Genomic DNA, 15,872 nt, shown 5'->3' with positions numbered 1-15,872 from the left:
GAGCAATTACTATAATGCCCTTGCCTTGCACGTGCTTATACGTCACTGATACTTAGCTCGTGTTGACTGACATTTCATAATAAACATTTCCATCATACTTATTTCCCTTAAATACATGTCATCTGACGCGTTCGGCGGGTAATATTCCGATACTAACAGACGGGATATTACACAAGTCCTAAACAACGGACAACTTGAGTTTACCTTTATCTTATTTCAGGCTGCCAGTCCTAAACAACGGACCGCTTGAATTTACCTTTCGTCATGTTTCAGTTTGGAATCGCATTTTATTTTCTTCAGTGTCACCCCCAGCGTTAGCTGTTTCAGTGGTGTCACCGATCAATTTCTATTTCGAAAGTGTCATCCCCAGCGTAAGCTGTTCTAGAAATGTCGCTAAGAGTATTATCTTCATTAAGCTATCGTCCCAGACCAATACAATAGTAGACAATCTTTTCCCCAGTGAAACAACATTCCCTAGCAGAGTCGGATCCCATTCTTCAACAAGTTTGGGTGTCCCGTCGTTGTTTCTTGTCTCAGTCAAGTCAACTTTGTCGTCCTGCATTAATACAAGCATTTCACGAGCATTCATAGCATCTTAGGTCCAAAATTGGTGTACTTTGTATTTAAGTCTCTTCGCTCCGATCGAATTAAAGATTCCATCTTCAAATCTCTGGACGAAGAAACTTAAATAGGGGCATCTGTGATACCCCAATTTTTGACCTAAGGATCCTGCATTCATCCATTAACACGTGTCCTTTGGCCCCGATCAGTCTTTGACTTTTCGGTGGAAAATTCGGCAGAGAGGTATTTTAAAATACCTCATTTTTAGTTCCGAGTCGGGTCCTTTTCTCTTTTATTTTCATTTTTCATTTTTAATTAAAATTTCCATCTTTTATTCTTTCTTTTTTTTAAAAAAAAAAACATTTAATTATAATTTTTGTTTAGTCTTTATTTGTTTAATTATTTCATTTTTAGGTAAGTCTGTTTTTTTTATTATTCTATTTTAGTCTTATTTGTTTAATTATTGCATATCAATTTTAGATAAGTGTTTGCATAACTTTAGCGTTATTTTTTTTTTCTTTCCTCTTTTATTTTTTTTAGTATTATTTGATAAGTCCAAAAAAAAGAGTTCCAATCCACAAAAATTCTTTCACACGCCTGCCTCATGGAATTCTAGTCCAAATCCATACAGCCTGTTCGCACCTCCAACGCGCTCTTCCTCTATCCGATCCCGAAACCCAGGAACAAATTCACTTTCCTTCTGCACAAGCTAGGGATTCGGTTTCATCTAAACCCAGCACTATAAAAGGACCAATCTGCAGGACAGTTAGGGGGCGGAATTCACCAATTTTCCACGCACAATATTCATTGAAAATCTGCAAAATCACAACAGCAATTCAAACGCAGCAAACAACCTTAAATCCAACACCTAAATTCAAACCCAGTCACATTACAAACATCAACCCAGCAGCACTCAAACCAAGCATCCTGTTCGAACTAAACTCACGCCACTCCAAACCACAAAAAGCCATCGCACCAATCAACAACAGACCAACAATTTTCAAGCGGCGACATTCACAATCCCCACAACCAGTCACGAACCCATAACTAAAACAATAACATCTACACCCGACATTAACCTAACCGGCGAATCAGAACCACCTCAATTCGTCACCGACGAGCAGCAAAGCGAAGAAGGAACCAAACAGACCGTTTCACGACGTAACGGAACCGCAAAAGCCAAAAATCAAACCGTGTCACAGCAGCCGATCAAACCCATCACCGAACGAACGAACCGACGCCGTCGTTGACAGCGTACAACAACTAGACACGACACAACAGCAAGCTGTTGCAAGCCGCAGCACACCTCTTTCACAAGTCGACGAAAACGAATCGCGGCAAAAAGGTAGTTGCTTGCATACATCTAGTTTTTTTACATGTGTATTTGTGTTTTGTTTCCAGATCGAAGAAGAAAGGAATTGAGGGAGGAAAAGAATGTCTGAGAAAATGGAGAGAGAAAGACGAATTGAAATGTGGGAAGAGATAAAGAAAAACGTTTTATAACCTCCCTGGATCATATGTGCGCAGGCACACACACTAACAGTACACCCTCGTATTTATGGCCATTTGATCTCAATCTAATGATCCTGATTGAATCCCCATAGGCCCACGCCCTTAACCTAAGCCCATTAACTCTTTTACTTACTGCATGCCTCTGAATATTGTCGCACCCCCCTGCATGCATTTTCATATTTATTTCGTTTATAGTTTGTGAATTGTTCATGCATTTTATTTTCATTGTATATATTCCACTTGCATCTCATTTTAATTCATGGTACATTCCTTTTTTTAGCATCTTTAATCATCATCATTTATCTTATTAGTTGTTTAGAATGTAATTAGGCTTCAATGTAATTTATTTATTTTTATCGCAGACCTTAGAATGTATTAATAGGTTTTTTGTAATAGTTTAGATGCATGTGTGCGTGTGTGGGTGTATGCTTTACTTGTTATACTTTGTAGTTTAGGACAATGGTCTTTGTGGTGATCCAATGTCACCACAAAGTGCCCACGCTTTTCTTTTCTTGCGCCGTTAGTGGTAGTTCTAGTTTAATCATTATTCAAAAAACAACAAAAACATGCAAATAGTTCAAAAACACAAAAAATATTTTTTTTAAATAAACCTTGATCTTAAATCGAGTGATGTCTTTTTATTTTCTTTTCTTAATCAAATATCAATCAATCTAATTTATTTTGAGTCCATTTTCTTCAATATTAAAAAACACAAACAAATTCATTTTGCCATTTGGCTTTTCCATTTTAAAACCTTTTTCAAACTAATAAAAAACACACAACCAATCAAACGTCAGTTTTTTAACCACGAACTACGTGATTTTGATCCCTCACGGGTACGTAGGCAATGGACTTGTCCTTCCAAATCAATAAAATGTAGATAAACTAAGTCTTCTTTCTTTTTATCATTTCAAATCCTTTTTTTCCAAAAAAAGCAAGTAAGTTATAGCACATTATTTAAATAAAACCAAGAGGTTCCCGTAGAGTACTACGGACATAAAGGGTGCTAACACCTTCCCTTTATGTAACTAACCCCCGAACCCTAAATCTTTTCAAAATGGGGTGTTTGAACTTTTTTCCCCTTTTCTTTAAAAATTAAATGTTCAGTCGTGAAATAAAACAGTGAGTCAAAAGCTAATCAAATAGCCTTGATCTCCGAAAAATGATGCGACAGTACCTAAATCTAAACTTGTGAAAAATTCAGATATGTCTAAGAGCAATGCCAAAGCAGAAATCATGGTACCTAGACAGCGATTGCTCAAGACACATGACAGGAGAGAAGTCCATGTTCCTCAATCTAACAATGGAGGAAGGAGGAAATTTGAAGTTTGGAGGCAACCAGTCTGGCAAGATCATTGGTACACAAACTATAGGTAATTCCTCTACCTCAATTAATAATGTGTGGTTGGTAGATGGGCTTGAGCATAACCTATTGAGCATTAGTCAATTTTGTGACAATGGTTATGATGTTTTGTTTGAAAAAGCCAACTGCACAATAATCAACAAGGATGACAAATCCATAATATTCAAGGGAAAGAGAGTAGGGAATGTTTATAAAATCAATTTTTCTGAACTGGTGGATCAGAAGGTGATTTGCCTTCTGTCAGTGGATGATAAGAAATGGATGTGGCACAGAAGGTTGAGACATGCTAACTGGAGATTAATCTCTAAGCTTAGTAAGTTGCAACTTGTCAAAGTCCTTCCTGACATTGATTATCATTTAGATGCACTCTGTGGTGCATGTCAAAGAGGGAATATTGTGAAATCATCTTTTAAAACAAAAGACATTGTCTCTACCTCTAGACCCTTAGAATTACTCCATATTGATTTGTTTGGACCAGTTAGCACTGCATCCTTATATGGAAGTAAATGTGGATTAGTCATTATTGATGATTATAGCGGATGGACTTGGGTAAAATTCCTGAGAAGTAAAGATCATGCATATGATGTATTCAGTAACTTCTGCAATCAAATACAATCTGAAAAAGAAACAAAGATTTTGAAAATCAGAAGTGATCATGGTGGAAAGTTTGAAAATGAGCCATTTGAAGCTTTTTGTGAAAAACATGGAATTGTCCATGAATTCTCTTCTCCTAGAACTCCACAACAAAATGGGGTTGTAGAAAGAAAGAATAGAACTTTACAAGAAATGGCCAGAACCATGATCCATGAAAACAATTTAGCAAAACATTTTTGGGCAGAAGCAGTGAATACAACATGTTATGTCCAGAATAGGATCTATATCAGACCTATCTTATAGAAAACAACATATGAACTCTTTAAAGGAAGAAAACCCAATATCTCTTACTTTCATCAATTTGGATGTACATGTTACATTCTGAATAACAAGCTCTGCCTAAAGAAATTTGATGCCAATGCCCAAAGAGGATTCTTTCTAGGTTATTCTGAAAGGTCAAAGGCATACAGAGTGTATAATTCAGAAACACAATGTGTTGAAGAATCAATGCACGTTAAATTTGATGACAAAGAGCCTGGAAGTAAAACTCCAGAGCAAGATGAAAGTTTTGCAGAGATACGAATTCCTGAAGATACTCCAGAATCTGATCAGATAACTGAACCTGAAGATAGTCCAAAAGCTGAACCCACATCAGAAGCTCAAGAAGAAGTTGCTTCTGATGAAGCACAAGATGGCTCACATCAAGCAGATCCCTCTAGAAACACTTTCAAATACAATTCTTTACATCCTGAGGATCAAATCATTGGAAACAAAGAAAGTCCTCCAAGAACAAGATCATACTTCAGACAAGAAGATTCAATGATTGGACTGATATCAATGATTGAATCTACAATAGTTGATGAAGCACTTGGATGGATCTTAGCTATGCAAGAAGAGTTGAATAAATTTCAAAGAAATGATGTGTGGGATCTGGTACCCAAACCTTCTCAGAAGAACATTATTGGAACAAAATGGGTATTCAGAAACAAGTTGAATGAGCAAGGAGAAGTAACTAGAAACAAAGCAAGACTTGTTGCACAAGGTTACAGTCAAACATTTGCTCCAGTTGCAAGATTGGAAGCAATCAGGTTACTTCTTTCCTATGTAGTTAATCACGGCATAATATTATATCAAATGGATGTCAACAGTGCATTTCTTAATGGTGTCATAGAAGAAGAAGTGTATGTCAAACAACCTCCTGGTTTTGAGGATCTTAAGCATCCTAATCATGTTTATAAACTGAAAAAATCACTATATGGCTTGAAACAAGCTCCAAGAGCTTGGTATGACAGACTAAGTAATTTCTTAATCAAAAATGATTTTAAAAGAGGTCAGGTTGACACAACACTCTTCAGAAGGACTCTTAAGAAAGACATTCTTGTTGTGCAAATATATGTTGATGATATAATATTTGGTTCTACTAATGCATCTCTTTGCAAGGAATTTTCTAAGTTAATGCAGGGTGAATTTGAAATGAGCATGGGAGAGCTGAAGTTCTTCCTTGGCATTCAAATTAATCAATGCAAAGATGGAGTTTATGTTCATCAAACAAAGTATACAAAGGAGCTTCTGAAGAAGTTCAAGCTTGAAGATTGTAAAGTGATGAACACTCCAATGCATCCTACATGCACCTTAAGCAAAGAAGATGAAGGAGCAAAGGTAGATCAGAAGCTATACATAGGTATGATTGGTTCTTTGTTATACCTCACTGCATCTAGGCCAGATATTTTATTCAGTGTATGTTTGTGTGCAAGATTCCAGTCAGATCCTAGAGATTCACACTTAACTACTGTTAAGAGAATCTTCAGGTATCTGAAAGGAACAACTAATCTTGGACTCTTTTATAGTAAATCCTTAGATTACAAGCTAATTGGATTCTGTGATGCTGACTATGCTGTTGATAGGATTGAAAGAAAGTCAACAAGTGGCAATTGTCAATTTCTGGGTGATAATCTTATATCTTGGGCTAGCAAAAGACAAACAACTATTGCTATGTCTACAACAGAAGCATAATACATTTCAGCTGCAAGTTGTTGTACACAACTACTTTGGATGAAACATCAATTGGAAGATTATCAGATTATTGCTAACAGTATTCCCATTTATTGTGACAATATTGCTACTATTTGTTTGTCTAAAAATCCAATTTTGCGTTTGAAATTCTGGCATGTTAGTCTTACGATGTTCTAAGAGATGTTTCAACACGAAACACAGATAACAGATGTTGTGTATGATGTTTAGAACATTAAGCTAACAAACATAATAAGATAAAGATAACAGACAAGAAAGAAAAAAAGAGGCACAGAGAAATTGTTAACCCAGTTCGGTGCAACGTCACCTACTCTCGGGGCTACCAAGCCAGGAAGGAAATCCATTAATGCAGTCCGTATTCAAAAGCTCTCAGCAAACCATGTTTGCACTTATGACCTAGGACCTATCCCAACTAGACTTCAACCTAGGAACTCCTAGATCTGAGATCCCATCTCACTCCCTTACAATTGATCATAATCCCCTGTGATTCCCAAATTACAGACTCAAATCAAATGAGGTTACCCTCAAAAATAACAACATGCAACCTTGATTAAAAGCTTAGATGTAGTTCATAATCTACCTAGCTCCTTACTTAAAAGCTTCGGAGTAGTGCACAGTATTACAACTCAAAGTACAGTCCTAAACATGCATCAAGATGATACACGAAAGGCTCACAAGATATAAGACTCAAAACCTAAACAAAACTCTATTTTTTAAAACAATGTCTTGAATGATTCTTCAGGTCTTGCAGCCTCCTTTATATACTGAAGCAAGGCGTGTCATCCCTTCAATCATGCTTTAGATCAGATCAGTGACTTAATGCTCAATCAACATAGCCGGATAAGGAAACTCCTAGAAAGTAGGCTCATTAAAAGTCACATTATCATCTCCTTAAAAAACTTTCCTAAGTGTTTTAACACTTCCTTTAGAAATCACATATGTTCTGATCTCCTCATAATTGCATATGGTTCAGACCAACTCAAGCTGGTGTGGATTCCTTCAATCAAGCAAGCGCATGCGTAAACATAGGTAAAGCACAGAACGTACATACCAGGTCTAGATGTTGGAACATTGTGTTCCACATCTGAAGTGAATATTTGTTTTAGGCAAAAGTGAAGCCTACATACAAATATCCAACAATCTCCCCCTTTGGCAAATTTTTGGCTAAAACAAATTAAGTCCACACCTGTTAAAACAGAGAGATAGCACACGCAACCTTTCCTTCAATCTTCACAATAAAATCTTCCTTGAAGAAAGGTTCACATTCTCAGATTTCTAAAAGATACCAAAATATAGTTCTTCAGTCAACACACATAATCTTAAGGACATGGAAGAAATATATTACAGGTCTCAGATTCTGCTTCCAATATTTTTACACAACAATTAACACATGGAAAAAGCAGACAAGAGAAACTAGAAGGTATCAGAGAGAAAATCAGAGTCTTGCAGCAGAGGACGTATAAGGAAAAATAAATTCATGTACATCCTTAAAAGACAATCAACTGTCACAACACGCTACTTGGAGAAATATAGGAAAACAATATTCAGTAGCTCAAACCAGCAGGATGTTCCAACATCCACAAGAACATTCAGGGACACAGAAGTTTACTCCCCCTCAAGGAGCACAAACAGATATCTTTTCCTCCCCCTGAATACTAGCAAATTTTTTTTTTAATTAATACAAACAAACAAGAATACCAGAAAAATAAAATCACCAGAAAGCCAGAATCAAATGTCTCAACATCCGTAGGCACATAGTCAGGAAATATACAGCATGGATATATCTACTCCCCCTTTTTAGCCATAAAATATGCCAAATTGAGTAAAAGCATAAATTATAGCTAAAAGTACCTGACACTCGGAGCAGTGATTGCTATTCCTCATGGATGCAAACACCCAGCTTGCTTCTTAGTTTCTCAAATTGCTTGACATCTAAGGCTTTTGTGAAGATGTCAGCCAGTTGTTCTTCAGTTGTCACATGCTCAAGAGTTACTACCTTATCTTCAACAAGATCCCTCATGAAGTGATGCCGAATGTCAATGTGCTTTGTTCTGCTATGTTGTATAGGATTCTTGGAGATGTTTATAGCACTTAAATTATCACAGTACAATGTTAGAACATTTTGTTGAACATCATACTCTTACAACAATTGCTTCATCCAGACTAACTGAGAGCAACTACTTCCTGCAGCAATATATTCTGCTTCTGCTGTTGATAGAGACACATAATTTTGTTTCTTGCTGAACCAAGACACTAGATTGTTCCCAAGAAAGAAACAACCTTCTGAAGTACTCTTTCTGTCATTTGCTCTACCTGCCCAATCTGCATCACAATAGCCAATCAACCTGCAATTTCCACTGTGAGAGTAGAGAATTCCATAGTCTGTGGTACCATTTATGTACTTCAGAATCCTCTTGACTTGAACAAGATGACTCATTTTGGGCTCTGCTTGATATCTAGCACAAACCCCGACAGCAAAAGTTATGTCAGGTCTGCTTGCTGTAAGATATAGGAGACTTCCAATCATGCTTCTGTACAGACTTTGATCAACAGCTACACCATTTTCATCTTTGGATAACTTTAAGTGAGTGGCTGTTGGTGTTCTTTTATGACTAGCATTGTCTAGCCCAAACTTCTTCACAATATTCTTGGCATACTTGCTCTGGGAGATGAATATTGTGTCTTCCATCTGCCTGACTTGTAGACCAAGAAAGTAAGTCAGTTCTTCCACAAGACTCATCTCAAATTCAGACTGCATCTGATGAACAAAATGTTGAACCATTTGATTCGACATTCCTCCAAACACAATGTCATCAACATAGATCTGTGCTATCATGAGTCTTCCTTTGTCCTTCTTAACAAACAAGGTCTTGTCTGTTCCTCCCTTCTTGTATCCTTGATGGGTCAGAAATTCTGTGAGTCTTTCATACCAAGCCCTAGGTGCTTGCTTCAACCCATACAGTGCCTTTTTTAGCTTGTACACGTGATTAGGAAAATTTGGATCAACAAATCCCTTTGGTTGCTCAACATAGACTTCTTCATGGAGATACCCATTTAAAAAGGCACTCTTCACATCCATCTGAAACAATTTGAACTTCAGGATACAAGCCATTCCCAAAAGTAATCTAATAGATTCCAGTCTGGCTACAGGTGCAAATGTTTCATCAAAATCTAATCCCTCTACTTGTGTATAACCTTGTGCTACCAGTCTTGCCTTGTTTTTGGTAACAGTGCCATTTTCATCTGACTTGTTTTTGTAGATCCATTTCGTACCAATGACATTTATGTCATTTGGTCTTGGCACCAGATCCCATACTTCACTTCTTTTGAACTGATTGAGTTCTTCTTGCATGGCTTCAATCCAGAAATCATCAGTGAGAGCTTCTTTCATGTTGTTGGGTTTAAATTTGGATACAAAACATGAGTTGGAGATAACATCATTAGCTCTTCTGGTTCTGATTCCTTGATCTGGATTTCCAATAATGAGTTCTTGAGGATGATTCTTCTGAATTCTAATTGAAGGTCCTTTGCTTGTTTCTCCATGCTCTAGCTCAGTGTCCTCAGAGTTAGTTTCAGGTTCTTCAACAACTTCAGGAATTACATTTTCTTGAGCGGATGTTTCTGGATATGCTTCAACACCTGGTACAACTTCAAATGTTGGTTCTTTAACCACATCATCTACTACCACATTGATGGATTCCATAACAACTTGAGTTCTGTTGTTAAATACTCTATATGCCCTGCTGTTAGTGGAGTAGCCCAGAAAAATTCCCTCATCACTCTTTGGATCCATTTACCTTCTGTAATCTCTATCTGCTAGGATGTAACACTTACTACCAAAGACATGGAAATATTTTACAGTAGGCTTTCTTTCTTTCTATAGTTCATACAAGGTAGTTGAAGTACCTGTTCTCAATGTGACTCTGTTATGAACATGACAAGCTGTATTCATAGCTTCAGCCTAGAAATAAAGGGGAAGGTGTTTAGCATGTAGCATGACCCTGGCTGATTCTTGTAAAGTCCTGTTCTTCTTTTCCACCACTCCATTCTGTTGAGGTGTTATGGGATATGAAAATTCATGCCTGATTCCTTCATCTGCACAAAATGCTTGAAACCTGGAGTTTTCAAATTTTGTTCCATGATCACTTCTTATTCTGACAATACCTCTATTTTTCTCTCTTTGAAGTTGACTGCAAAGTTCTTTGAGAGCTTCAAAGGTGTCTGATTTTTCTCAAATAAAGTTCACCCAGGTGAACCTTGAAAAATCATCAACAACCACCAGAACATACCTCTTTCCACCAATGCTTGCCACTTGCATGGGTCCCATTAAATCAATATGAAGAAGTTCAAGAGCTTTAGAGGTTCCCAGATGTTCCAACCTAGGATGGGACATTCGAGTCTGTTTACCAATCTGACATTCTCCACATATACTCCTTTCAGTGATCTCTAGTCTGGGTATGCCTCTGATTACTTCCAGAGAGATGGCTTTCTTAATTCCTTGCATGTTCAAATGACCTAGTTTTTGGTGCCACAGTTTGCCTCTTCATCTTTGCTTAGCATGCATGAAGATATGAGAGCATGTTCTTGAGATATCCATAAGTAACAATTTTCCTTAGACCTAGTACCCTTCATACTCACCTTACCCTTCTCATCTAGGATCTGGCACTCAGTTTTAATAAAGTTTACACTTAGCCCCTGATCACATAGTTGACTAATATTAATCAGATTGACTGCCAACCTTTTGACCATGAAGACATTATTCAGTCTTGGTGATCCTTCACTAACTAAGTCTCCAATCCCCACAATCTTCCCTTTAGCACCATCCCCAAATGTTACATAACTTTTGGCATAAGGTCTGACATTTCCTAGAAAGTTGTCCATCCCTGTCATGTGACGAGAACACCCACTATCAAAGTACCAATCTTCACTAGAGGATGCTCTTAAGGAGGTATGGGCTATTAGACCTAAGCATTTAGGTTTCCACTCCTTCTTGACCCCTCTCAAGGTTGAAATAGATTGATGTTGTCTAGGTACCCCATACAGATCAAAACAGAAAGATGTTTTATGACACTGTCTGTGGCAAAAATGACACTTCCAAGAGAGATTCTCATTTATTGAGTCAGTTTTAGGATGTTGTACAGAATGTTCCAACGTTGGACCTCTATCAGTGACATTATCTGTTCTAATAGAAGCTACAAACTTAATTTTCTTTACTGGTTTTCCCTTCTTGGCTTTATGATAGTGTTCTAAAGCCTGAACATAGCTACTGTTTTGTTGTTCCTGTTTCAGGTGTTCATGTGTAAAGCCTATGCCATTTGGTTTACCTATCACTTGGCCTTCTAACATCCTATCTAGAACATCAGTTCCAATTGTCATAATTCTAACTTGTTTAAGGACATTATCAAGTTTAGAATTAAGTAACATTACCTCTTTGTTTAGATCAGAGATTTTAGCCAGATGACCAATCCTTTCTTCCTGAAGATGATTAATGATTTCTTCCTGCTTCATCACATGCCTGGAAGTGCTTTCATCATGAATGTCTTGATAACCATAAGACAAAGTTACTTTCTCATAGTCAGAATCCTCATTTTCAGACCCAGATTCCACTCTCCCAGTCATAGCACTGACATGTTTAGCAGCATCACTTTCAACATCTCCATCAGTTCCTTCATCATCAGACCAGGAAACAATCATCCCTTTCTTTTGCTTCTTGAGAAAAGTTGCACATTCAGTTCTGATGTAACCATAACCTTCACACTCATGACATTGTACTCCTTTGTAACGGCCGTTTTTCTCTTCATTTTTGTCATACCTTTGATTACCTTGTTGCCTGTCAGTGTTCCATCTGATGTTCCGCCCATTACCTCTTGATCTACTGCTTACTTGTTTGAGAATCTTGTTAAACTGTCTCCCTAGCATAACAAAGTCCTCTAACAGATTCTCATCCTCTATACCCTCTTCCAATCCTTCATCATCAGCTGTGTTTGCTGTAAAGGCAATGCCTTTTCCCTTCTTCTCAGATCTGTTATCAACAACAAGCTCAAAATTTTGTAGAGAACCTATGAGCTCTTCCACCTGCATGTTGGATACGTCTTGGGCTTCCTCAATGGCTGTTGTAACAGCCCGATTTTCGTTAGATTTATTTTATTATTTATTTGTGTTTGTTATATGTGCTCTTATGTGATTAATTGCCTCTGTGTGTATTTTTGGTTGGGGTTCGTAGAATTCGGTGTTAGAAGGGTATTTTAGTCATTTTGGACTTAGGGGTATTTTGGTCATTTTGAGGGCAGGGGTAATTTTGTAATTTTTGCCGAAGGTTATTTTTAGTGCTTAGTGAGGGTTTTATTTTACTAAGTGTTGGAGAGTGTAGTAATTATTTTATTTACCGTTAAGTGACCGTTAGTGTTATATTTTACCGGTAAGTGAGTAGTAACATTTTTGAGGTTGAATTAGAAATGGGTTAGGCCCATTAAGGTTTGTGAGATAAGCCCATTAAGTGAGCCTTTATAAACTTGTGTTAGTAAAGAGATAGGGTTACAAACATTTTCATTTCATTTCATTTCACAATTAGAGAGAGTTAGAGAGAAAAGCTCAAGAGGAGAAAAAGGGTTTTGAAGAGAAGGGACTAGAGAGAGCTAGAAGAGGCTAGAGAATCAAGGGTTGGAGCTAAAGTGAGGCACTAGCTAGTGATTGTGGAGAATTAAGGTAAGAGGGTTAGGCTTCACTCATAATTTCATAACTTTTCTCTTTTACCCATTTTCATGAAATTGATGAATTGGTTTTAATTGATGTAAATTCGTGCATAATTGTTGTTGTTATGTTTAAGAACATGATTTGTATGATAATTGTGTTGTTGTTGTTGAATTTGTATGTCAAAATGGATATATATGAATATGATATGATTTTGTGTGAAATTGATGAAGAATGAAGTTGTGGTTGTTAAATTGTGGATGATTTCATGATTAGATGTTGTTGTTGTTGTTAGATGTGTTGTTGATGAATTGATGCATTGGGTATCATGAATTGGAGAATTATGATGAGATTTGTTGTTGTGGTTCAAATTTGTGAAGTTATGTTAAGTTGTTCATGTGAAGGACCAAAATGAAATTTTGATATATGAAGTTGTTAGCTGAGTTTTTGATGTTGATGGATGAATTGAATTTGGTAGAATTTCTGTTTTCATGTTGTGATTTTGTTAGTCGAGTCGTTTGGGAGAAAACGGGATTTTCGTGTGAAAATTCGAGTGTTAACCGTTTTGAAAAATTAGTATGATGTGAGGTTTTGGAAAATGATTTTGGGATGGTTGAAACTTGAATTTTTCTGTACATTATGATAGAGCTAAGTGTTAGGAGAATGTAGGCGAAAACGGCATCGAAAACGGATTAACGGTTTGATTTTTATGCTCGAAAACGTGAAGGTTAAAAATTTGATGCTGTCTGTCAAACTAAGAACGTGCCACGATGCGGGACCAACGTGCCACGATTCTGCCCAGAAATTTTAGTGTTTTTGACTCTGGAAAAATCGTGCCACGATGGGAGACCCACGTGCCACGATCCTGTTTGACAAGGAACCCTAAAAATGCATTTTTCTTCAATCCAATTGCTTCCAAACTTGTTCCAAAGTGTAGGGGCTTTATCCTAACCATCTAGGGGTGTTTTATGAAGGAAATAACTTTGTTTAAAGGGGTCTATTGAGTTCTTATGTTGCTTGGCATTGAAATGAATTAATTAAGAGACGAACTTAGTGAATCGTATAATTTCGTTGTGTTTGGCCGATGAATTGCTTATGTAATCTCTATTGCACGCATATGTGACTTATGAGAATACATGGCATAGACAATTAGGCTTGTTTACTTGGTTTTGACTCAAATGTTCAATTAACTCAATGTTGTGATTTTGAGAGACGAACTTAACTAGAAATGACTTTTGAGAATTAATTGATGGTGAATCCTTTATGGAGAGTTATTATATGTTATGTAAAGATGATTGGTGGTGTACTTATGTGACAACTACATGTTGTGGAATTTTTGAATATTGTTGGTGACTGTATATATGAAATGTGGTGGTGAATTGTTAATGATTGCATATATACAAGTATTGGTGATGGTGAGGTGATTATTGTTTGTGTGAACATATGCATTTGTAGTTGAGTCATATGTTCATGCATACATGACTGATGGTGGTGGATTTTATATCCAATAGAGGTGATTACGATGTTTTTGTTGCATCGAAGGTGACGACCTTGAGGTGTTTTGGTACCACATGCATCTAGATGAGTCTAGAGACATTGCATAAACTGTTGGTGGATTGAATTGCATTAAGAGGTGTTTGATGGTTGATTATTGCTAATTGTACTTGCGGATTGAATTGTTAATTGTTGATTGACAAGGTGAGGTTGTGATATGTGTATGATACACTGTGGATACGAACTTGATATAATGATATTGAATGATCTTGGATTGCTTATATGTTGTGAATATTGAAGAACTATGTATGAATTGTCATTCTTTATCCTTGATTATACCTTTCATTTTCAAAGTTCTTATTAATCTTATATGGATTATGATGATGTAATGCTAACCCTCAGTGGTTTACCACCTACTTTTCCGTATGGACGGGTAGATGGAGTGCAGGATGCTTAGTCTGTTCTTCTTGATGATGCCGAGGAGTGAAGTTCCTCTTTATTTGCAAGTGTCTAGATTAGGGCTCTGATCTAGGATAGTTCTTGCATGTTGCTTTATTAACTATGTATTTTGGAGTTGAGATATTGTTGTATTTGAGATATGGAGGATATATTTTATTATACTGAGATTGGGAGTTGTTTATGAATTATATGTATGTCCGCTGCTATGTTGTGTAACATGATCTTTATGCATGTATTTATGTGGTTTGATTCGAAGACATAGCATCTATTTCTAGAATATGTTTGTATATTCTCGCGTTTTACCGCTTATTAGAAATAGGGTGTTACAAGTTGGTATCAGAGCCTGGTCAGTCTTGTCCAGACTAGTCTTGTGTTGTTGTGCTGTTGTTCTTATCTGTTGGTTGGTTTTGTGTAGAAGTGAGATGGCTGGTGGTAGAGATGATGCGGTCATCCCTTCAATCATGCTTCAGATCGGATCAGTGACTTAATGCTCAATCAACATAGCCGGATAAGGAAACTCCTAGAAAGTAGGCTCATTAAAAGTCACATTATCATCTCCTTAAAAAACTTTCCTAAGTCGTTTTAACATTTCCTTAAGAAATCACATATGTTCTGATCTCCTCATTATTGTACACGGTTCAGACCAACTCAAGCTGGTGTGGATTCCTTCAATCAAGCAAGCGCGTGCGTAAACATAGGTAAAGCACAGAATGTACAGACCAGGTCTGGATGTTGGAACATTGCGTTCCACATCTGAAGTGAATATTTGTTTTAGGCAAAAGTGAAGCCAACATACAAATATCCAACAGCATTTAAGAGCTAAGCATATTGAAATCAAACACCATTTTATCAGAGAGTATGCTCAAAAAGGAATTTTAGATATACAATTCATTGATACTGAGAATCAATGGGCTGATATATTTACCAAGCCTTTAACTGTTGAAAGGTTTGATATTATAAAGGAAAATTTGAACATGCACTTTGTGTCTGATTAAAAGCTTGCTTGCTCTTGAATAGGATTTTTGGTTCTGAAGTCAGTTCAGAAGCCATGGTTCATCAGAAGCTCTTTATTGAGGTTCTGAGGAAAATGTTCTTCTGATGATGACGTCAGCTTCTGAAGTCCAGAAGCTGGATTTTATGCTTCTGAATAGCAGAGTTAGTGGAAACG

General features: G+C 36.9%; 1 protein-coding gene across 1 annotated transcript; it reads right to left on the bottom strand.

Annotated features, from left to right (window-relative positions):
• Window positions 1-10,576: 10,576 nt before the first annotated feature.
• LOC146922113 (uncharacterized) lies at window positions 10,577-12,142 on the bottom strand. Its single transcript, XM_085711464.1, has one exon. It carries the CDS (start codon window positions 12,140-12,142, stop codon window positions 10,577-10,579), a length of 1,566 nt encoding a protein of 521 aa, XP_085567590.1.
• Window positions 12,143-15,872: the final 3,730 nt, after the last annotated feature.

Source organism: Medicago sativa, chromosome 5 (genome assembly GCF_051527215.1).
Source record: "Medicago sativa cultivar Bolivia chromosome 5, Bolivia_mono, whole genome shotgun sequence".
Classification (NCBI taxonomy): Eukaryota; Viridiplantae; Streptophyta; class Magnoliopsida; order Fabales; family Fabaceae; genus Medicago; species Medicago sativa.
The sequence above is the reverse complement of the archived record's forward strand: the minus strand, read 5'-3'. Positions and strand labels throughout refer to the sequence as shown.

Bases quoted from the DNA above. Each gene is read 5' to 3' on its own strand.
- LOC146922113 (XM_085711464.1), bottom strand. From the start codon at position 12,142: ATGCAGGTGGAAGAGCTCATAGGTTCTCTACAAAATTTTGAGCTTGTT.